Source organism: Mesoplodon mirus (genome assembly GCF_964341445.2).
Source record: "Mesoplodon mirus genome assembly, chromosome: 4".
NCBI classification, from domain to species: Eukaryota; Metazoa; Chordata; class Mammalia; order Artiodactyla; family Ziphiidae; genus Mesoplodon; species Mesoplodon mirus.
In genome coordinates this window covers 133,879,019-133,902,143 of record NC_138979.1, presented here as the reverse complement: position 1 = coordinate 133,902,143, position 23,125 = coordinate 133,879,019, and the positions used below count along the sequence as shown (strand labels likewise).

The 23,125-nt window shown below is 35.4% G+C and overlaps 1 protein-coding gene across 1 annotated transcript in view; it reads right to left on the bottom strand.

Moving 5' to 3' along the window:
* Nucleotides 1-23,125, bottom strand: part of TOGARAM1 (TOG array regulator of axonemal microtubules 1) — a 77,699-nt gene that overhangs the window by 36,036 nt on the left and 18,538 nt on the right. The window contains exons 3-8 of the mRNA XM_082620182.1: nucleotides 21,939-22,073; nucleotides 14,875-15,168; nucleotides 13,301-13,563; nucleotides 10,843-11,075; nucleotides 7,943-8,043; nucleotides 4,127-4,279 (exon numbers count right to left, since the gene is read on the bottom strand). Coding sequence (XP_082476308.1) covers nucleotides 4,127-4,279; nucleotides 7,943-8,043; nucleotides 10,843-11,075; nucleotides 13,301-13,563; nucleotides 14,875-15,168; nucleotides 21,939-22,073 — 1,179 coding nt within the window. The remainder of the gene's footprint in view (nucleotides 1-4,126; nucleotides 4,280-7,942; nucleotides 8,044-10,842; nucleotides 11,076-13,300; nucleotides 13,564-14,874; nucleotides 15,169-21,938; nucleotides 22,074-23,125) is intronic.

Sequence of the window (23,125 nt, the reverse complement as noted above, 5' to 3'; positions counted from 1 at the left end):
GAACCTGTTCTAAAGCCCTTCTACCCACATGTCACTTCTGATTACATTCCATTGGTTAAAGAAACTCATGTGATCATCTAACTGCAAAGGGTCAGAGAAGTGTATTCCTGCTGATTAGCCAAAAGGAGAACTGGAAATAATTAATGAGCAGTGATCATAACATCATTTTTAACGTTACTTTTACTTTTTACCCTACAGTTTCTTCTAAGCAAAGAATTACTGAAAGAAATATTGCTCAAATCTCAACTCTAACATATAAAGAAAAAATATGCTTAAAAGATTTTTTGCATATGAACTATCCTTATATAATCTTTTTTGTTGTTATTTCTGTCCCATTCATTCAAACAGAGAAAGAGAAAATATTAACTCATGGAATCTAGTTTGCTAACACTCCAAGCATCCATGTTAATCACTTTCTCAAATCATTAATTGGGGCTCCAGGTTAATATGCTAGAAAATGGGCAGGTTCAAAGGGACAACCAGCAGAGCAAAGGAAGAAGAGGTGGTTCTGAGAGCTAATCCTAAAAAAGTCTGAAGTTTCTTGTAAAAGGAATCCATTCACATTTGCCACTCATTGCCAATATTTCTTTTGGAAGTTTTTTTTTATTCCTTTCAGCATTGCACTCAATATTTACTTTAATCTGATTATTTGAGGATGCAAGTTTTGTCTGATTGTGCCCAAGGCCACACTATTAGTTTTGGTTGGCTCGTTACCACTCCATTCATTTAACATGTGGCATGAACACCATTATATACAAAGCATAATAGGGATATAAAGATGACAGTATCTTAACTTTATCTTATACTACTCCAGACCAGAAACATGGGGAAAGCTTCCTAAAGAAATGGCTTTTAGCCAGTATTCAAAAAACAGACATGATCTGGACACATTAAGATTAGGAAAGGGCATCAATGCAGACTGTACATACAAACCAAGAAAACATTTAGTATTAAGAATTTTAGAGCGTTGGGCATGAAAAGTAGTGAGAGGTAATGCAAGAAAGGTAAGCTGAGGCAAGATTATTAAGGGTCTCAAAAATTATGCTACAGAGTAGGAAATTTATTCTGTGAAAACCACTCAAGGTTTTGAGTATGGAAGAGATGATGACTGTACCTTAGAAAGATAATTCTGGAAGAGCATGTAGCCTTAATTAAAAAGAACTGAAAATAAGTGACAAAATGTCTTTTCACAAGGCTACTGTAATTATCCAAGGAAGAAGTAATGAAAGCCCAAATTAAACTGAAAAGAATTGGTAAGATTGGTCACTGCCTGAACTTGGAGGATAAGGAGAAGTAGAAAAGATGACTGTAGGGCTTCCCTGGTGGCGCAGTGGTTGGGAGCCTGCCTGCCGATGCAGGGGATGCGGGCTCGTGCCCCAGTCCGGGAGGATCTCGCATGCCGCGGAGTGGCTGGGCCCGTGAGCCATGGCCGCTGAGCCTGTGCATCCGGAGCCTGTGCTCCGCAACGGGAGAGGCCACAGCAGTGAGAGGCCCGCATAACACACACACACACACACAAAAAAAAAGATGACTGTAAAGTTTTAAGTCTCCGTAACTGGGAAAATGGTAATGCTGCTAAAAAAAATAGATAAAAAAGGAGGAGGAGCAGATCCAGAAAGAAAGGTAAGTTTGGTTTTGAACATGTTTATTCTTGTTGGCCAGATAGACCTAGTATATGTTTGGTTTAGAGTTGGAAGTCTGAGTGTGAAGTAATTTTCTGGAGTAGAATTAACTATTGATCAAAGATACAAATTTTTTTTTTTTTTGCAGTACACAGGCCTCTCACCGTTGTGGCCTCTCCCATTGCAGAGCACAGGCTCCGGACGCGCAGGCTCAGTGGCCATGGCTCACGGGCCCAGCCGCTCTGCGGCATGTGGGATCTTCCCAGACTGGGGCATGAACCCGTGTCCCCTGCATCGGCAGGCGGACTCTCAACCCCTGCGCCACCAGGGAAGCCCAAAGATACAAATATTTTTATGAGTCTGTTGTCCAAAACAAAAAAAGCCACTGGCAGTAAATGAACATATTCAGCAATTATTTAAAAACAATTAAATTATATTACCTTTAGGAAGAGAAGTATTTTTACACTTGATTTTTTTATATAAGAAATAAAATATGTAAGTAAATATGAAAAAACACTGTCATTCTCTTTTGTAAAAACAGTGGACAAATGATCTCTCCTAAAAAGAACAGATACTATGAATTATATTAAGGATTAAATTTTAAGAAATTTACCAAAAAAACAAAAACAAAAAAACAACAAAAAAACATAAAAGGTTTCTAATCAAGTTCCCTCTTACTGAATTTGTGTTAGCTCCATAAAAAATATACATGTCTAAAATGCCTGATTACCTGCACATGTATGACTTAAGGTGATCAGAAACAAGAGAAGTTGACCATATGATAACCAAGATGGCTACACTCAAAAAAATGACAGCTCCTTACATTTACCGGTAGGCCACAATGCTTAAATACAGGTGACTTCTATTTACTCTATTGAAATATTTATACCCTTCAAAATCACTCCCTCTTTGTTTTTTGACCCACCTCCTAGAATAACAAAAATAAAAACAAAAATAAACAAATGGGACCTAATGAAACTTAAAAGCTTTTGCACAGCAAAGAAAACCATAAACGAGACGAAAAGACAACCTTCAGAATGGGAGAAAATATTTGCAAATGAAGCAACTGACAATGGATTAATCTCCAAAAATATACAAACAGCTCATGCAGCTCAATATCCAAAAAAAACAATAAATGCTGGAGAGGGTGTGGAGAAAAGGGAACCCCTTGCACTGTTGGTGGGAATGTAAATTATACAGCCACTATGGAGAACAGTATGGAGGTTCCTTAAAAAACTAAAAATAGAGCTACCATATAATCCAGCAATCCCACTCCTGGGCATATATCCGGAGAAAACTATAACTCGAAAAGATACATGCACCCCAATGTTCACTGCAGCATTATTTACAATAGCCAGGACATGGAAGCAAACTAAATGTCCATCGACAGATGAATGGATAAAGAAGATGCGGTATATATATATATATATACAATGGAATATACTCAGCCATAAAAAAGGAACGAAATTGAGTTATCTGTAGTGAGGTGGATGGACCTAGAGTCTGTCATACAGAGTGAAGTAAGTCAGAAAAAGAAAAACAAATACCATGTATTAATGCATATATGTGGAATCTAGAAAAATGGTACAGATTAACCTATCTGCAGGGCAGGAACAGACACGCAGACGTACAGAATGGACGTGTGGACACAGGGGAGGGAGGAAGGGGTGGTGGGATGAATTGGGAGATTGGGATTGACATATATACACTACCATGTGTAAAACAGATAGCTAGTGGGAACCTGCTGTATAGCACAGGGAGCTCAGCTTGGTGCTCTGTGGCGACCTAGATGGGTGGGAGGGAGGTCCAAGAGGAAGGGGATATATGTATACATACAGCTGATTCACTTCATTGTACAGCAGAAACTAACACAACATTGTAAAGCAACTATACCCAAATAGTAAAAACCAACAACAACGAAACAAAATCACCTCCTCTTTACCCTGAGGAAAAAAGTTTAAATGCAGCTGAAATAGGATCTCCGAAAAAAACAGAGCAGTCACAGAAGTGCTGCTTGCTACTAAGTTTAAAAAAAAAAAAAGGAATGTAAATTATTAACAATGGTTAGTGATAACAAAGAAGCTTCCCAGGTTCTACCACAGGGAAATTATATTCCTGTTTCCACAGTTTTACTCCATAGTTACAACCTAAGTAGGCACCTGGGAGTCTTTGTTCACATGATTTCTCCGTCGCATTTTAATGGTAAAATGTCTGTATGTGTGTGTATGCGTGTGTGTATCCTGGGGTTAAAGGTCAGCAGGGAAACCCTAGTTTTAACCTCTTGGGTAATAGCTTCCCTGCATTGGCTCCTCAGACTAAAAACCATAAATTAATATGTGAACCTATGTGTTCTCCTATTTTGCAAAATTATTCAAACAACAACACAGCAGCAGAAGGGTAAGAAGAAAAATCTCAAAACTGAGGATCCTCAGTTAGTTTTTCTTTATTGGCATGCTTACAGAGAGACACTGAATCTTAAAAATGAACTTATGAAATTTACTAACCTTTTGTATGCTTATAATGTCTTGGGTGTTCCTTATTTTGTATCTTTAAAACACTAGGTGAAATGTCATGTGACCTATCATCTTCAAAATCACCACATCCAAACCCATAGTTCACACGTTGACCAATTATGCTTACATTGGATGTTGTAATCCCTATAAAATAAATAAAATACATAAAAACATTTATTTGAATGATATAATACCATAGGTACATATCTCTCCTCTAAATCTATCTTGGCTTCTAACCTTTTAAAAAGGTTCAATAACATAATATTAAAAATTATAACATTTCAGTAATTTTTTAAAGTTTTATCTTATTTTAAATTTTTATAATACTTTTTACCTTACTAGCAGATCAGAACATTTATTATAAGCCATACTATCACGTTTTATAAAAGAAGCTTTAAAATTACAATGACATACAAAATTCAATGTTTGAAAGAGATAATCAAATATATATATTTTTAAAACATGACAGGCATTTAATGTTTAAACGACATTTTACACTTTACAGCAAAACAGAATTTTTTTAAATCTAGAATTTTTAAACTGCTTCCTGAGAGAGGCCTATATTCTCCATTTCTCTCTTTTCTCCCACTCTCATGGTCTGGCTTTGGAGGCAATAAACTATATAGGAAAGGAGCTCAGAATCTGGAATTATGCTTCCTGGCTTTAAATCATAACACTGCCACTTAAATTGCTGACAGAAGCTGGTCAAGACACTTAAGCTTATTTGTAAAATGGGGATAATAGTAGTAGCTCTTTCAGAACCTCTGTGAGGATTGAATGAAGAAAATGTAAAGGGGTTATTAGTTCAGGGACTAGTGTACCATAAATATACAAATGTTATATTCCTAGTTAAAAACAAATCAAACCCTAATGTAGGCCTCCTTTTAATAAATACCTAAAATTTTAATCTACATTTGAATGTTTAAACTGAACACCCTATACTAATACTTTGCAGCTGTTAAAACCACAAAACTACTAAATGGAAAATCCTAGGCAATATATATTTAAGTCACCATCCATTTTTATGTATAGCTGCCATGTAAACCATTAAGTAATAACAATAAAATATAATTTGTTTTTCATACTGTTGAGGGTATTTTAATAAAAACAGGACAGCAGGGAGAGGAGGTGGCTGGTGGCCACTGGGCTAGAGAGTACTGCAGAGTATAGGGCACTAAGTCAGATTCATTGAGAAAGATTTAAAAAATATCCGCTATTAAATGATAGAGACCTTCTGGAAGTAACATGGATACCTTTCTAAATTCTTCTTAATTTTGATAGTTAATTCATAAAGTAAGCCTCATAAAGATATTGGCTTTGGATGGAAATGCTTTCTACTAATAGTTGATACTAACGTAAAGCTACAGGAAAAAAGTTTGCTACAACAACATTCAGGAAATTCAGCACAATGTGCTATAGTAGGTAGTAGTGGAATCTATGTGGAAATCTTTATTGGAAATGCTGATGTGAAGACAGATGAATTTATAATTTTTACGTAACTATTTTTGTTTTTATCTTCAGGTAGTCCTTATTCTGAGCATTACCATTTTTATGTTTCACTAATTAAACAACAATAAACTTGTAGAAATTACTTGCTTACTGAAAACAAAATAAACCCTATCCCAAATAAACAAAAAATGTAAACCCAAATTTATAAAATCCTAAACCATTAGCAACTTAACATTTTGGAAGCATATTAAATTTAACCAAGAATATCTTACAATAAATACAATAATAGTGTTTCTAAAACTTGATCCTAGAAATATCTAACTTATTTGTTGAAAATGCAGATTTCTAACTCTGAAGATTGATTCAGTAGGTATAAGGTGAGGCCCCAAAACCTGTATGTTATATGCATTCCTAGTGATTCCTAGGATTAGGCAAATTTGAGAAACACTGACTATTAAACAAGTTTGGGAAACACTGAACATCGCATACAGAAGCGTGTATTACTGTAAGACCTATCACTCCACTAAAATTTAAATGACTCACAAGGTTATACAACTAGGGTCAGAGGGAAACTCAAATCTCGGTTTTCTAAATCTACCCTTTTCTAATTCCAAGAATATTCTTCCAAAAGATGGTTCCATTTTTATAAACTAGATACAACCTGGCAACAAAGTCTCTTCAAACTTAAAAAAATATTTGTAAAGTAATAAATAATTTATTAGGATAATCAGCCTTAAAAAAGAATTAAAGAATAAGTTTATGTATTATATTTCTTTGGGTCTTTCCCTTTAGGAGAACAAATACTTACCAAGTGCCCACTATGTACTAGGTACTTTATATATGTTATATACTTAGATCTTCACTACCCTTCTCAAGGTTTACATCATCAGATGAGGCAACTAGTTTCAAAGCAATTAAGTAACTTGCACAGAGCAAGAATATGATTATTAAAATATCAAACTGGGATTCCAGCTGGGGTCTTTCAGACTCCAAAGCACATATACAATTGCCTTCCTGTGCCTAGTAGAATAACTATCTCTTAGTCTAACACACAAGCTTTGTGGAAGCCAGTATACCAGACACACATAGCTGAGTTGGGCTTTTGTAACTATCACAGGCACTTGTTGGCAATCAGGGGTAAATAATCTCTGGGGATCAAGAATCTGAGAGTCCAAAAAAGTAAAATAATTGCAATACCACTATAAAAATGTCAGTGCAAAATGTAATGATATTACAAAAGAGGTAATATCAATTTTATTTGTGAATTGGGAAGGCTTCCCAGAGAAAGCAACTGAGTTGTTTTCACAGCTGAATGGGGTGTGGTGTGGATTTCAGAGTTCATCCAGAAGAAACAGTATGTGCAACTGCAAAGAGATAGGAAATGGTACTGAAGGTAGTCTGATTTAAGTGGATCACAACATACAAAGCAGGAAATGAAAATGAAGCTGGAGATGTCTGCACGGCTCTGATCAAAGAAGAATGCTCTGAATAAATTTAGGCTGGGCAATATAGTCAGTTTTGCATTATGGGAAAGGGATTGTAAGTGGACGAGACTGAAGCTGGAGAGAAATGTTAGGTGGCTAGGTAAAAAATGAGTAAGAGTGATAGTGGGAACTAAAAAGAGATGAAATTAAGATATATTTAGGAGGAAGAAATTTAAAATCTTAGCAAACAGTTAGATACACACACAGCTTTTTAGGAAAGTAATTATAAGGTAAACCTTAAGGTTGTTAGGACTTTCACACTGAGATCATGCAAAAATAAATATCATATCCCAACTTGCTACAATTAATTCATAATTCAGTAGTTTTACAAATCATAAAGAAGAACATATAGTTCCCATCCTAAATTGATCAGAATTCAAGTATTTTTCTAATTTATTACTAATATCTGAATCTATTTTCTAAGAACTGCTGTTATAAATTAGTGATTTCCAGGTTAGTTTGCAAAATGCTTAACACAAGATATTTACACTAGTTAAATATTATTTTTAAAAAAAATTGTCTTTTGTGGCCCCTGGTGGTTTCTAAACTATGCTGCACTTTAGAATCACCTAGAGAGTTCTCAAAAACTTTGATGGCTAGGTCACATTCTGTATCAATTAAGTCAAAATGTCCTGGTGTAGGAGCCAGAACGGGTAACTTATGGGTTTAAGGGGTATCAATTATTCAGGTAAGTATTTTTTCTTCCAAGAATAATAAGTATTCTTGCCAAAATGGCCTTTTAAGGAGTTAAGAAGATGGTTAGTCTTAATTAGTAATTACAAAATTCTAAATCTAAAATACATTTGCCATCATTTTTTAATCATTTAAAAATCATACTTTCTATAAAACATATTTATAAAACAGTCATAAATACCTGCACTGGGGCTTTGTTCAGCTACCTGAGAGTTCTTATTCTTTGCAGAAGAAAGTCTTGTTAGACAAGGTTTTGATCCAAATGTTGGAAATATGTCTGACCTACAATGAAACAAAGTAATTTCAATAAACATTGAAGATCTAGAGCTATTCAGCATTCTTATATCAAACATTCTCTATACTTTTATTAACTCACTAAACTTTGATAGTGAGGCAGCAACAAGTATGATAAACTATGGCTAAGAATATTTCTTATTGGTATTCCTATTGCACCTTTTGAACTTCCAACCTTTTCAACATATGGTCAATCCTTAATTATTCATGAGAGGATTACCAAAGGAAATGAAGACACTACAATTTGTGCTGTTTAATCTTTCTTTGGGTAAGGGGATAAAAAAAACCTGACCTAAAGACAGTCCATTCCAGAACTAAGCCAAATAATTCTAATCATCTAGTATATTATCTACCTTCATACATAATATAAAAAGAGGGACTCAACAATCAGCAACAAGTGAGTTTTAGCAAACGCCACTGTCTTCGTGGACTATTTTTTGGTATACTTTCTTGACTTTATAAAGGCCTACAGGCCTTGTTTCACAAAGAAAGTAAACTGAAGAATATTAAGTCTGTACATAAAGGGAATTGTTTAAAATCAGTAAGAGCTAAAATGCCAATAAGTCAGTGATGGATATTATTAAGAAGAGATTTTACAAAGGAGTACAATTCTTAGTAGTTGGGTAGGCATATTTGTTAATTGGCCTAGTGAGAAATCAATGTTAAATATTTTAAAAGAGTAATTTCTCTAGACTAGATGACTGTCAATTTACATTTATATTAAGGGTATTTGACTTAGATGAAAGAAAATAGTTCAGTCTCTAGAAAGTGGTTCTCAATAATTTTTCCTTCCCAACCCACGTAAGGATGAAAGCTCTGCAGAAGTACTAGTGACTTTCTTTGGCCATGATTCTTAAGGCAGGATGTAAGCTGGTTGAGAGTAATTGCTCTTAAACTAATAAAATAAAATGTGGAAATACTAAATTCATTAAAGATAATTCAGTCCACAAATGAGGGTATACTGAACTCCTTTCTCACGGAGTTTAATATCTGAAGAGAGTAACTATGAAACAATATTGCGAATAGTGAATTCTAAATGTTATATCAACAATATAAAATGAACTTTCCTTCCCAATTGCGTTCCAGATTACTTACAGAACCTTGAAACTGTAAGCGTATGTAACATAAAATTTCACATTCATGTAAGATAAAGGAAAAACTTTAGGTCTAAGAGATAAATGTATATATTTTAAATGTCTGGTAACTTAATGTAAACATAATTGCTTCACCAGCCCACATAGCCATTCCAAATTCATTTTGTAAATATATTGCATTACTCTACATAGGTAATTACAACAAAGGAATTTCCAGTAAGAAAAAATTTCCAACTGCAAAATAAGCTGCTGTTTCAGCTAAAAAATGTGGGAAAGGAAATCATGGAATGAGACAAACCTCTCACAATGGGACACAAAAATTTGGTTTAATTCTATGAACTGCTGAAATAAAAAACCCTTTTACATTAATGTTCAACAGAACATCATCTCTCCTTGGATTATGTAATCTCTACCTATTAGAGGTTCTAGTTCACTTAAGTAAAAATAATTTAAATTTAATTTTAAATATTTACCTCTATATGTAAACATGGTATGGATAAAATCAAAGGAAAATGAAATTAAACAGACTGACAACACCAAAGGTTAATAAGGATGTAAAACAACTGCAACTCTCATACATTGCTGACAGGAGTATAAAATTGCACAAGCATCTTAGAAAACTGCTTAGCACTTAGTTAAAAAGTTAAATGTCCATCTACCCAAGACTTAGTAATTCTACTCCTAGGTTTTTGTCTAAAATAAAGAGGAATACACCTGAAACACAACATTGTAAATCAACTATAGTCCAATATAAAATAAAAAATAAAATTTAAAAATAAAATAAAATACAATAAAGAGGGAAAGGATTCCCCAAAATTCTAGAATAGGGTCACAGAGATTTTCAGAAATCAAGGTAGGATCAATGTTTACGATTTAAAGGTTATTGAGGGGGCTTCCCTGGTGGCGCAGTGGTTGAGAGTCCGCCTGCCGATGCAGGGGACACAGGTTCATGCCCCGGTCCGGGAAGATCCCACATGCCGCGGAGCGGCTGGGCCCATGAGCCATGGCCGCTAAGCCTGCGCGTCCGGAGCCTGTGCTCCGCAGCGGGAGAGGCCACAACAGTGAGAGGCCCGCATACTGCAAAAAAAAAAAAAAAAAAAAAAAAAAGGTTCCTGAGGTAATCTGGAAAAGTTTGTCGAATTGCTATGTTGTCAGTATGGGGTGACCAGGACTCTAATTCTAGCACTGCTGTGGTAAGGAAACTCCTAAGAGGGCTGCAAAAGCTACTGCATGGAGTCCTAAACTCACACAAGATAATGGAATAACAAAATATAAGAAATAGTTGGGTAATGGCTGGGTGGAATTTATCCATCGATTAGAGGAAACTGGTGCTGAGTTTTAAACGAAAACAGTAATATCAGCTATCGGTCAATCGTCAAAGAGTCAATGATACAGAAAAGAGCTAAAGGACAAGGAATATTAGAATAAATCTTAGATAGGCATAAGAATAAGTGGGGCTTTGGGACTAGGATTTATATTAATTTAGTTGGGGTTGTGTTCTGTCTCTCCACCACCACCCCAAACCAAAGCCAACCAAGGTAATATCTGTAAATTTTCTGTTGTCTTTTAAATGTATTTCAACGTTTCAAAAACTAGAAAATGGTCTTAAAGTTTTTTTAAAAAATATGATATTAGAGCTTCAGACTACAAATTACAGATCAGAATTCATTGAACATATCAAAAAATAAAATACATTATTCTCTTCCCCTGGGGAGTTGTTGACAGAGAAGAAGTCAAAGATTCTTGGCTGTAAACTCCACTTTCACTGTAAGAGCTGATGTTTGGAGAGGAAGATCGAGACGGAGAGTCCACAGTCAAGTCGAGCTTAATTGCAGAATCAGGGCTTTCAAGATCACAAGTACTGCCACTCAGTTTTGCTCTTTTCTTAGCTGCACTATTACGAAGGGACCTAAGAGAGCTCTGCATCTAAAAAAAATTAAAACAATTAACTTTACAAAATAATTATATAAGTAAAAGTTATCTTTAAATTTCAAACTCCAATAACTATACCTAGCTAGCCACTCTCCAATCCAATACTAACAAGATGGATGTAAACATATCTGTACATAGTATAAATACAGATTTCATCACTCAGGTATTTATTTATAAACAACTTCCTAGGTTATAAGTTCCTTAAGAGGAAGGATCTCAAGATATTATTCACCATGGTATTTCCAGCACTGGGTACAATGACTAATATATTGTAAAAATTCATTCATAGGTGAATCACTGAATCAGGTGGTAGCACAGCTGATGTCACAGAGGTCCATCTAACCTTAGGTCAATAGTGTGCTGATGTGGCTATTTAGAAGTTCTATGAGAAGTTCAGCAAAAAGTAATCAGCTTTCTAAATTTGAAGTTTACATCAAGCTTGCCAGTGTTAGAGTTCAGAGAATAATAGATCATCGTATGTAACTTCTGAAGACAAGTATTTATAAAAATGCAGAGTAGAGATCTTTATCACATATATATTAAGTTTGGGAATAGAGCCTTGAACAAATTAAGGAACTCAGAAATATACATAAGCTGTGTTTTGCTTATATTTTGATTATAACAATTATAATAGTTGATTCGATAGTACAGCCACTTCCCTAGTAAATCCTTGGAAGGTTGAATATCCAAAAACATTAGTATCCACCTATATTTACTAATAATTATAAAAAAGAAATTACCCTTTCAAGTACCCACTAAAAGGGCTATTTTTTTATTTTTTTTATTTTTTTTTGCGGTATGTGGGCCTCTCACTGTTGTGGCCTCTCCCATTGCGGAGCACAGGCTCCGGACGCGCAGGCTCAGCAGCCATGGCTCACGGGCCCAGCCGCTCTGCGGCATGTGGGATCTTCCCGGACCGGGGCACGAACCCGTGTCCCCTGCATCGGCAGGCGGACTCTCAACCACTGCGCCACCAGGGAAGTCCTAAAAGGACTATTTTTAAGTTATCATAAAAAACAATATGTAGGATCAGATGAAATTTATGAGTTACACAGGAAAATGCCTCTTCTGTAAGTTTGTTTCCTGTAAATAAATTCCCTTCATAGTACCACTGGACTATGACTGGAAAAACAAAAGCAAAAAGAAAAAAACAAGAAAAGATTTTACAAGCCATTAGAAGTTGGAATGACTAATTAATTCATTAAGAACCAATTTTGATTCTTTATAAGTTAGTTTTACACATGCTTAATGTTAAAGAAATGCTTTTTAAATGAATATGCATTAATTTTTTTTGAGCAAACTATCAGTACATGATGCCTTACGTCTTAAAAACAGGCTAAAATAAGACCACAAAATATCATCATTGGGTGTTTCAGTTTACATATTTAATGTTAAAACACTTTTCAACCTGACATCAGGCAAACTGAAATGATAAAAAGGAAGCATCTGTGGAAATAGTGCTCTGAATCCAAAGTAACATAGCAGCCACATCCCTTCTCTGGCATAATCAATATGTAGAGTTATCATATTGGCAATACATTTTTATAGTATAAATGGAGTGATCTAGGATTCAAAGATGAAAATACAATATGATGTCAATTTCATAAAGATAAATAAACTTGCACGTATGCACAAGGGACATGCTCAAGAATGTTTACTGCAGCGTAATTTGCAATAGCAAGACTAGAAATAAGCCAAAATCAATTATATGAATACATTATAAATATATCAAAATACTACTGTATCAATATAAAAAGTACATAAATACATAAAACACACAAACTAATGGTAACAGTGGTGCCTCCAGTGAAGAGGAAAGAGAAACTGGATTGGGGAGGGAACTATGTTATGTTTCATTTATTAAAAAAGTAGGAAACAAAAATAACAAATTGTTCATTTGGTAGGGGTTAGTGCATGGGTATATTGCTATATTATCTGTACTTTTAATTTGAAAAGGAATAATATATGCACAGAATACTGGAAGGGAAGACACTAGAGTGACAGTGATAAATTATTCTGGGTAGTAGAATTTGGTGTGATGAATTTTCTTCTTAATACTTCACTATAGTTTCCACGTTTTCTATTGTGAACATAAAATATTTTTACAAATAAGACACCATGTTATGGGATAAAAAGTACTTGATTTTTCCTTAAATAACAACTATTATTTATAGACAATTACAAGCATTTAAAAATTACTGAAAATATTTGGTTCTAACCTCTTCTTGATCCAAATCTTTATCCCTGATATTTAATTCTGAAAGATCAATTTTAAGACTATCTTTTTCACTCTTCCAAATGTCTTCTGGCTCTTTCTTTTTGGGTCCCACTGTACTTAAATCAGCTTTATCAGGCAAAAGGCTGATACCCCGTGGTATGGGAGGTACAGGCTTGGTCCCATTTAAGCCTCGTCGGGAAGATGGTGATCTCACCAAGGCAGGTGTAAGTTGAACTGGAGAAGGTTTCTCTTGAGAATTTTCTCCTGCATGAAAAAGACATATTTTACTTTTTTTTTTGACTTCAAGTTGAAAAACAGTTATCAATAGCATTAAAATCACAAGTGTTTAGGATTAGGTGTTTTTAAATTAAAAAGCACATTATATTTTACTAGAAATAAAGATTGCTACTTCTTAAGATGAGATAAAAATATCAGTGTCCCCTAACAAGTATAACAAAAATGGACCACCCAAAATCCTTTCATATCAAATAAAAATATTATATACCAAGTGAATCTTTTTTTTTTTTGGCCGCGCTGCATGGCTTGTGACATCTTAATTCCCTGACCAAGGATTGCACCCGCACCCTTGGCAGTGAAAGCACAGAGTCCTAACCACTGGATCGCCAGGGAATTCCATGAAATTTCTTCATACACATCATCATGATTAATACTTGTAAAGTCCGTAATAAGCTAGAAGGGTTAATTATCTGGCTTGATATAACTATGTAAGCAACACTTGAATGACTACTATGTGCAAAGCAGTAATACTGGGCACTAGGGAGAACAAGTTGAATAATGTCTCAGCTTTCAATACAATATCTGATTTTGGAGGAAAGACAAATACAGAAATAAATTAAAGAAGAGAATGACGGCAGTGCTAAGAGAAAGTAATAAAATCGGCTGACTATGCAATAAATTGACCTTATGATTATAAACTGGAACATTTGTGTTGTAGGGTAGTTTAAAGGTGAAATATCTGACCTCAGGGGCTAGGGATAGAAAAGCATTTGGGACATGGGGCTTGCCTTTAATAGACTTCTTATTTTGAGACTGAATCTGTCTTAAGTAAGCTAACATGCTAATTTTATGATTTTGGACTGGGCTATTGTTAAGAAAAGAATATTTTAGTTAATAACAAGTAGTAGAAAAACCATCAAAATAATTTTAACAGAGACGTAATTTTAACAGAGAGTAGTCAATAAATGTTGAATAAATACTAGACATTATAGTAAATATATGAATGATATTTTATATTTGTAAAGCTAAAACTTGTTAGTAGGATCTCAGGCTGTTCCTGTTCATGTACATTATAAAGCATTATTATTTGTTTAGTTCCGAAAAAGGATTTTGAAGTGCCAATATAAGAAAAATAAGAAATGAGAATTTCAATTGAATTTTATATTACACATTTGATCTACTTAACATTCTGTTAAAAATTTCTTAAATATTTACTAATTCAGAGAAATAAAACACAATTTACCAGCTTTTAAAGATCTAACAACCCGAACTTCAAAGTAATTATTCGAACATACAAATAAATTTGAACAAAGTATTAATTTTTACCATCATGTATACCTGTATGATCAGATGACTTTTGGCTGACAAGCTTTTTCTGTGGACTTGGCTTTGAAACTCCTTCAAAGCTTTGAAGAGGCCAGGAATTTGAGAAATTAATGGAATTATCTTGGGACTTCTTTGGAGATACAGTAAGAGACGTGTGCTTTGGACTAGTTCGAGGTGATGAGAGAGGATAGGATGGATGAATGAAGCCTCCTGAACTTGGATTTGGACCAGAGTATGATGAAGTACATTCTGTCTGACTACCAAATGTTTGCTGTGTCTTACTGCCAAAATTTAGGCTAGCATAAACTGTAATAAAACAAAAGAGAATGTAATTTATTTATACACATCTTCTAAGAGTTTTAAGTTTTCTTGCTTTTCACATTCAGGTTTTTAATCCCATCTGGCATTTATATTTTTGTACGACGTGAGGTAAAGACCTAAGTTAACTTTCTGCTATATAGATAGTCCAGTTTTCCCAATGCCACTTCTTGAGTCACGCATCGTTTCTCTTTCATCTATAAATCTCCCATATGTATATTTAGGTCTATTCTTAGGTGCTTCTTATTGGTTGCCTTAGTCTTTTTGTCTGTTCTTGCACTAGCACCACGATGTTTTATTTATCATCATGCTGATAGGATGAGTCTCCTTCCATTTTTTTTCCAGTTTTATTGAGAGATGGTTGACATACATTACTGTATAACTTTCAGGCATACACCATGATGGTTTGATATATATATATATATACATTGTGAAATGATTACCAAAATAGGTTCAGTGAACATCTACCTTCTGACATGGATACAATAAAAAGAAAAGAAAAAGGAAAAACAAATTTTCTCTTTGTGATGAGAACACTTAGGATTTATTCTCGTAACAACTTTTCTGTATGCCACACAGCAGTGTTAACTCTAGTAATCATGTTGTCTCCTTCCATTTTGATCTTCTTTAGAATTATCTAGGCCATTCTTGGTCCTCCATTCTTTCATATGAATTTCAGGATTAGCCTGTCAGGTTCCATAAAAGATCCTGTTGAGATTTTGACAGAAATGACACTGAGTCTCCTTGTTTAAAAATATAGGATCTCTTTTAATTTATTCAGGCTTTCTTTCATGTCTCTCAAAAAAGTAGTTTAGTTTTCATAATAAATGGTATGCAAATCTTCTGTTAGATTTCCAGATACTTACGCATTTTGTTGATACTACAATCTTTCTTAAAAACTACATTTTCTGAATGTTGCTGGTGTCTGGGAGCTTTATTGACCTTTCCTTTCAGGTTTTATATTTGGCAACCTTGCTAAATTATTTATTATTTTAATAGTTTTCTGTATATCCTTTTGGATTTTCTACATAGATAATTAATCCAATAATGGTAATAATGATAATGATGAAGACTATGATGACAATGATGAGAGCTAATATTTATTGAGCTAATGTTTATGTGCCAGGTGGTGTTCCAAGTACTTTATATGCATTAACTAATTTAATCCTCACAACAATTTTGTGGGGTTGGTACTATTCCTATTTTATAGATAAAAAAATGACAGAGTAAATTGCTAAAAATCGCACACTAGGAAATTATAAAGCTGGAATATGAACTCAGGCACTCTGGCTCCCAAGCCTGTGCTTTTAACCACTACATTGTACCATGTTTTATCTGCTTAGAAAGGTATAATCTCCCAAGGCTGAACCAGGAAGAAACAGAAGATATGAACAGACCAATTACCAGTACTGAAATTGAGTCAGTAATTTTAAAACTCCCGACAAACAAAACTCTGGTACCAGATAGCTTCACAGGTGAGTTTTATCAATTCACCTATCCTCAAACTATTCCACAAAATTACAGAGGAAGGAACACTGCCAAACTCATTCTATGAGGACAACATCACACTGATACCAAAACCAGACAAAGATGCCACAAAAAAAGAAAATTGCAGGCCAATATCACTGATGAACATAGATGTAAAAATCCTCAACAAAACACTAGCAAAAAAAAGTCCAGCAATACATTAAAAGGATCCTACACCATGATCAAGTGGGATTTATGCCAGGGATGCAAGGATTTTTCAATATCTGTAAATCAATCAATGTGACATGCCACATTAACAAACTGAAGAATAAAAACCTTATGATCATAGCAAGAGATGCAGAAACAGCTCTTGATAAAATTCAACATCCACTTATGATAAAACCTCTCCAGAAAGTGGGCATAGAGGAAACATACCTCAAGTTACTGAAGGCCACATATGACAAACCCACAGCTAACATACTCAGTGGTGAAAAGCTGAAAGCATTTCCTAAGATCAGGAACAAGACACAGATGCCCACTCTTGCCACGTTTATTCAACATAGTTTTCAAAGTCCTAGCCACAGCAATCAGAAAAGAAGAAGAAATAATAAGAATCCAAATTGGAAAGGAAGAAGTAAAACTGTCACTGTTTGCACATGACATGATACTATACACAGAAAATCCTAGAGACACTACCAGAATACTACTAGTGCTCATCAATGAATTCAGTAAAGTTGCAAGATACAAAATATACAGAAATCTGTTGCATTTCTATACAATAACAACAAACTATCAGGGAATTCCCTGGTGCTCCAGTGGTTAGGACTCTACGCTTTCGCCGCCAAGGGCCTGGGTTCAATTCCTGGTAGGGGAAGTAAGATCCCACGAGCCGTGTGGCACAGCCAAAAAACAAACATGAAAAAACTATCAGAAAGAGAAATTAAGGGGCTTCCCTGGTGGTGCCCTGGGTAGGAGTCCGCCTAGCAATGCAGGGGACACAGGTTCGAGCCCTGGTCCGGGAAGATCCCACATGCCGCGGAGCAGCTAAGCCCATGTGCCGCAACTACTGAGCCTGTGCTCTAGAGCCCGCGAGCCACAACTACTGAGCCCGCGTGCCACAACTACTGAAGCCCACGTGCCTGGGGCCCATGCTCCACAACAAGAGAGGCCACCACAACGAGAAGCCCACACACTGCAATGAAGAGTAGCCCCCACTAGCCGCAACTAGAAAAGGCCTGCGCGCAGCAATGGAAACCCAATGCAGCCAAAAATGAATAAATGAATAAATAAATTTTAAAAAAAGAAAGAGAAATTAAGGAAACAATCCCATTTACCATTGCATCAAAAAGAATAAAATACCTAGGAATAAACCTACCTAAGGAGGTAAAAGACCAATACTTGGAAAATGATAAGACACTGATGAAAGAAATTGAAGATGGCACAAACAGATGGAAAGATATACTGTGTTCTTGGATTGAAAGAATCAACATTGTTAAAATGACCATACTACCCAAGGCAATCTACAGATTCAGGGCAATGCCTATCAACATACCAATGGTATTTTTCATGGAACTAGAACAAAATTTTTTTTTTTTTTTTTGCATTACGCGGGCCTCTCACTGTTGTGGCCTCTCCTGTTGCGGAGCACAGGCTCCAGACGCGCAGGCCCAGCGGCCATGGCTCACGGGCCCAGCTGCTCCGTGGCATGTGGGATCCTCCCGGACAGGGGCACGAACCCGCGTCCCCTGCATCGGCAGGCGGACTCTCAACCACTGCGCCACCAGGGAAGCCCCCAAAATTTTTTTTTAATTTGTATGAAAGCACAAAAGATCCCGAATAACCAAAACAATTTTGAGAGAGAACAGAGCTGGAGGAATTACACTCCCTGATTTCAGACTATATTACAAAGCTATAGTCATCAAAACAGTATGGTACTGGCACAAAAACAGACACACAGATCAATGGAACAAGATAAAGAGCCCAGTAATAAATTCATGCATTTATGGTCAATTAATCCACGATAAAGGAGGCAAGAATAAACAATGGAGAAAAGACAATCTCTTCAAATAAGCAGTGCTAGGAAAACTGGACAGTTACATGCAAAAGAATGAAATTAGAACATTTCTCTAACATCATATACAAAACATAGACTCAAAATGGATGAAAGACCTAAAGGTAAGACCAGATACTATAAAACTCCTAGAGGAAAATATAGGCAGAACACTCTTTGACACAAATCGCAGCAGTATTTTTTTGGATCCAACTCCTAAAGTAAAGGAAATAAAAGGAAAAATAAACAAATGAGACCCAATTAAACTTAAAAGCTTTTTTTTTTTTTTTTTTTTTTTTGCGGTACGCGGGCTTCTCACTGTTGTGGCCTCTCCCGTTGCGGCGCACAGGCTCCGGACGCGCAGGCTCAGCGGCCATGGCTCACGGGCGCAGCCGCTCCGCGGCATGTGGGATCCTCCCAGACCGGGGCACGAACTCGTGTCCCCCGCATCGGCAGGCGGACTCCCAACCACTTGCGCCACCAGGGAAGCCCTTAAAAGCTTTTATACAGCAAAGGAAACCATCAACAAGCGAAAAGACGACCTACTAAATGGGAACAAATATTTGCAAATGGTATGACTGATAAAGGATTAATATCCAAGCGTATAAACAGCTCATATAACTCAACACCAAAAAAACAAACAATCCGATTAAAAAATAGGCAGAAAAACTGAATAGACATTCTTCCAAAAAGGAAATGCAGATGGCCAACAGGCACATGAAAAAATGTTCAACATTGCTAATCATCAGGGAAAGGAAATGCAAATCAAAACCACAAGGCGATAGATATCACCTCACACCTGTCAGAATGGCTATCATCAAAAAGAACACAAATAACAAATGTTGGCAAGGATGTGGAGAAAGGGGAACCCTCAGACAGTGTTGGTAGGAATGTAAATTGGTGCAGCCACTGTGGAAAACAGTATAGAGGTTTCTCAAAAAATTACAAATAGAACTACAATATGACCCAACAATTCCACTCCTGGGTATATATCTGAAAAAAACCCAAAAACTCTAATTTGAAAAGATACATGCACCCCAATGTTCACAGCAACATTATTTACAATAGCCGAGATATGGAAGCAACTGAAGTGTCCAACGACAGATGAATGGATAAAGAAGATGTGGTATATATCTACAATGGAATACTACTCAACCACAAAACAGAATAAAATTTTGCCATTTGTAGCAACATGGATGGACTTGGAGGCTATTATGCTAAGTGAAATAAGTCAGACAGAGAAAGATAAATACTGAGTGGTATCACTTACATTTGAATCTAAAAACTACAACAAACTAGGGCTTCCCTGGTGGCGCAGTGGTTGAGAGTCCACCTGCCGATGCAGGGGACACGGGTTCGTACCCTGGTCCAGGGAGATCCCACATGCCGCAGAGCGGCTGGGCCCGTGAGCCATGGCCGCTGAGCCTGCGCATCCGGAGCCTGTGCTCCACAAGGGGAGAGGCCACAACAGTGAGAGGCCCGCGTACCACCAAAAAAAAAAAAAAAAAAGAAAGAAAAAAGAAAAATACAACAAACTAGTGAAGGTAACAATAAAGAAGCAGACTCACAGATATAGAGAACAAACTAATGGTCACCAGTGGGGAGAGGGACGGGAGGGGAGGGGCAATATAAGCGTAGGGGGTTAAGAGATACAAACTATTATGTATAAATAAGCTACAAGGATATATTGTACAATGCAAGGAATATAGCCAATATTTTATAGCTATAAATGGAATATAACCTTTAAAATTTGTGAACCACTATATTGTACACCTGTTTCTTAAATAATATTGTATTGGGTTGGACAAAAAGTTTGTTTGGTTAATGAATATGCTGTTCAATAAAGTTCTTGGTGAAAATGAAAAATTTGTCTTTTATTTTTACTTAAAACCAAATGAACTTTTTTGGCCAACCTAATAAATCAACTATACTTCAATTTTAAAAAGTCTATTTGTAATCTTTTAGAGGTTCCCTCAAATTTTCCTTAAAATTTTTTGACGACTTTCTAAGACAACAGACCTAGCTTATGTATATAACAAATAAAACATTTTTCTGAAGACTTAAATGACTATGTATATCATGTATCATTTACTTTTAATTATATCTGACATGCTTAGGACCTCTACTTCTACCTAAATCTTATTGGAGACTTAAGTGGTCACAAATTTACATACACAACCTACTAGTAAGTTAAACCTTGACCTTAGAAAAACATGATATTCCTTTAGTAGCTGCTCTAACAAGTATTCTGAGAGGTTATAAAAACCAGAGCTACTATGAAGATCTGATTAAACACTGAGAGTGGAGGTAGTTTACAAAAGTAATGTAATCATTCCGGGATATCCAAAACAGGAAGAGGCTAAGCAACACAGAGAAGCCTCTCTGTTTCTACTAATCACCAGTCACAAAGGTATCTCATCCAGATTTGGGAAAAAAAACCTATATCATTAAGAAAGATAAACTATTTTATTGGGAATAACACCATAAAGAAAAACTTTATGGAGTCATGTGGCCCTTTGGAGTGGGTGGAGGAAAGGATGGCTAAAGTGTAAGTGCTTTACTATTAACTAAATCTTCACTAATTTCTAATGAGCATTATATTTTCATCAACAAATAAAGACAGAAGTACAACCCTATCACTCAAAAAATTTTAGTAAAGGATATACAACAAAATCAAAATATCTCTAGAAATATTTGATTTGATTCTACTAAATAATAATTGATATAGCTATTAATTAGCATAGAAATTGAAGAAACATCTTCATATCCAAAATTCATATGACTGACAGCCAGCCTCAAACCCTCCCTTTTGTTCTATATCTTATAAATATGTAAGATATCTGAAATGATAGCTAGTCAGGAAGTTATGGTTCCTAACAGGAGACATAATAAATTGTTTAAAATTTAAAACTGTTATGGAAAATAACTGTCTTCTGCTAACACAGTAATCCTTAATGGATAATTTTATTTCCAATTACTTGGTATTAAAATGCTCATCTGTACCATGAATTTCTAAGCTCTCTAATTTTAATTAGTCATATATATATATATCAAGATTACTAAATCTAACATTTTAGGATAACAGTTATAAAAAATCTGATTAAAAAAAATTTTTTTAAATACAACATCCTTTTCTTTTCTGTAATGAGTATAATTACCCAAAATAACACATAAAGTAGATTTGGAAACCCCACATAATAATTATAAATTATCTGTATCCAAATAAAGTAGGAATTTAAACCTTTATCTTGATGACTGTTAGTTGTCCCCAGGTACTGTAAGTCAGAATCCACACTGCCAATTTTACCACATATCTGTGAAAATCCAAGTTGTCCACGTTTCCCAGAAAGATCTGTCTGATGAGTCCCAGTGGTGCCTTTGGAAGGAAGGAGGAGAAAAACATAAAGTCAAAAGTTAACTTTATTTCATGAACACATCTAATTTCACAAATGTTGGTGTCATTTGTGTGGGAATAAATACAGGAGTATATATACAGTGAGCCAGGAAGGCAAGAAAGGGATAAAGCTTTTGCTATTGGCAGATCTGATCAGTGACAGGGGTTAAAGGACAGAAAGACTGGTAAAGTACAGAGAAAAGAAAAATATATTGAAAAATATGTACAAAGGCAGTTTCTTCCTACATGCTCCCTTCTCTCACCATGGAAGGTTTCTCCAGACCTGGCTTTCCTTCTTCCCAGTATTTGTAAGTACATTTACACTCTACCCAAAAAGGTCTACTGCAGGACTCTTCTTTCTTTCCTAACATGTAACACAGCATCTGCACAGTTTCCAAGCTTATCCAGGCATATTTCCCAGATCCCTTTCCCCTTCCTGTGGCTGGTTAAGGTTATTCCTGGGCAGGGGAATAAGTCTGAAGAAAAGAAGGTGATATTGATCTCTTTGGTATTTAGTTTATTCATCTATAAAACCCTTTGTATGTATTTCTAAAATTCTGATTTTTTATAACTCTTTCTCTACGATTTCAAGCCCCTTTATCCTTCATGTACTGGACATCTTCTAAGGTAATTCTTACCTCCATGCTTCAGTTATACTTTCTCCTGAAATCTTGCCTCACTGCCAATCACAAACACTTCCCTTCTTTAAAATTCAGCTCAAGTCCAACCTCTTTCCTGGAGTTGTTGTAAACCACTTCCATACCTATGATCTTTTCCTTTCTTGAATCCCTATAGTACTTGTAATTCATATCATTCAATCTATCATTAAATTACATGTTGTCTCAGTTATTTAAAATCTGTAAAATTAGGTAAGAACTTCCAGATGGTACAAAAATACATGAGCCTTATAAAAATCCCAAGTAATGGTACAAGCATAACTGGATATATTCTTGCATTTCTTTTTGTCTATTAAATAAACATTCAACTACACAATCATTATAACACTTAATTTTTGTATGAAAATATTATGGAAT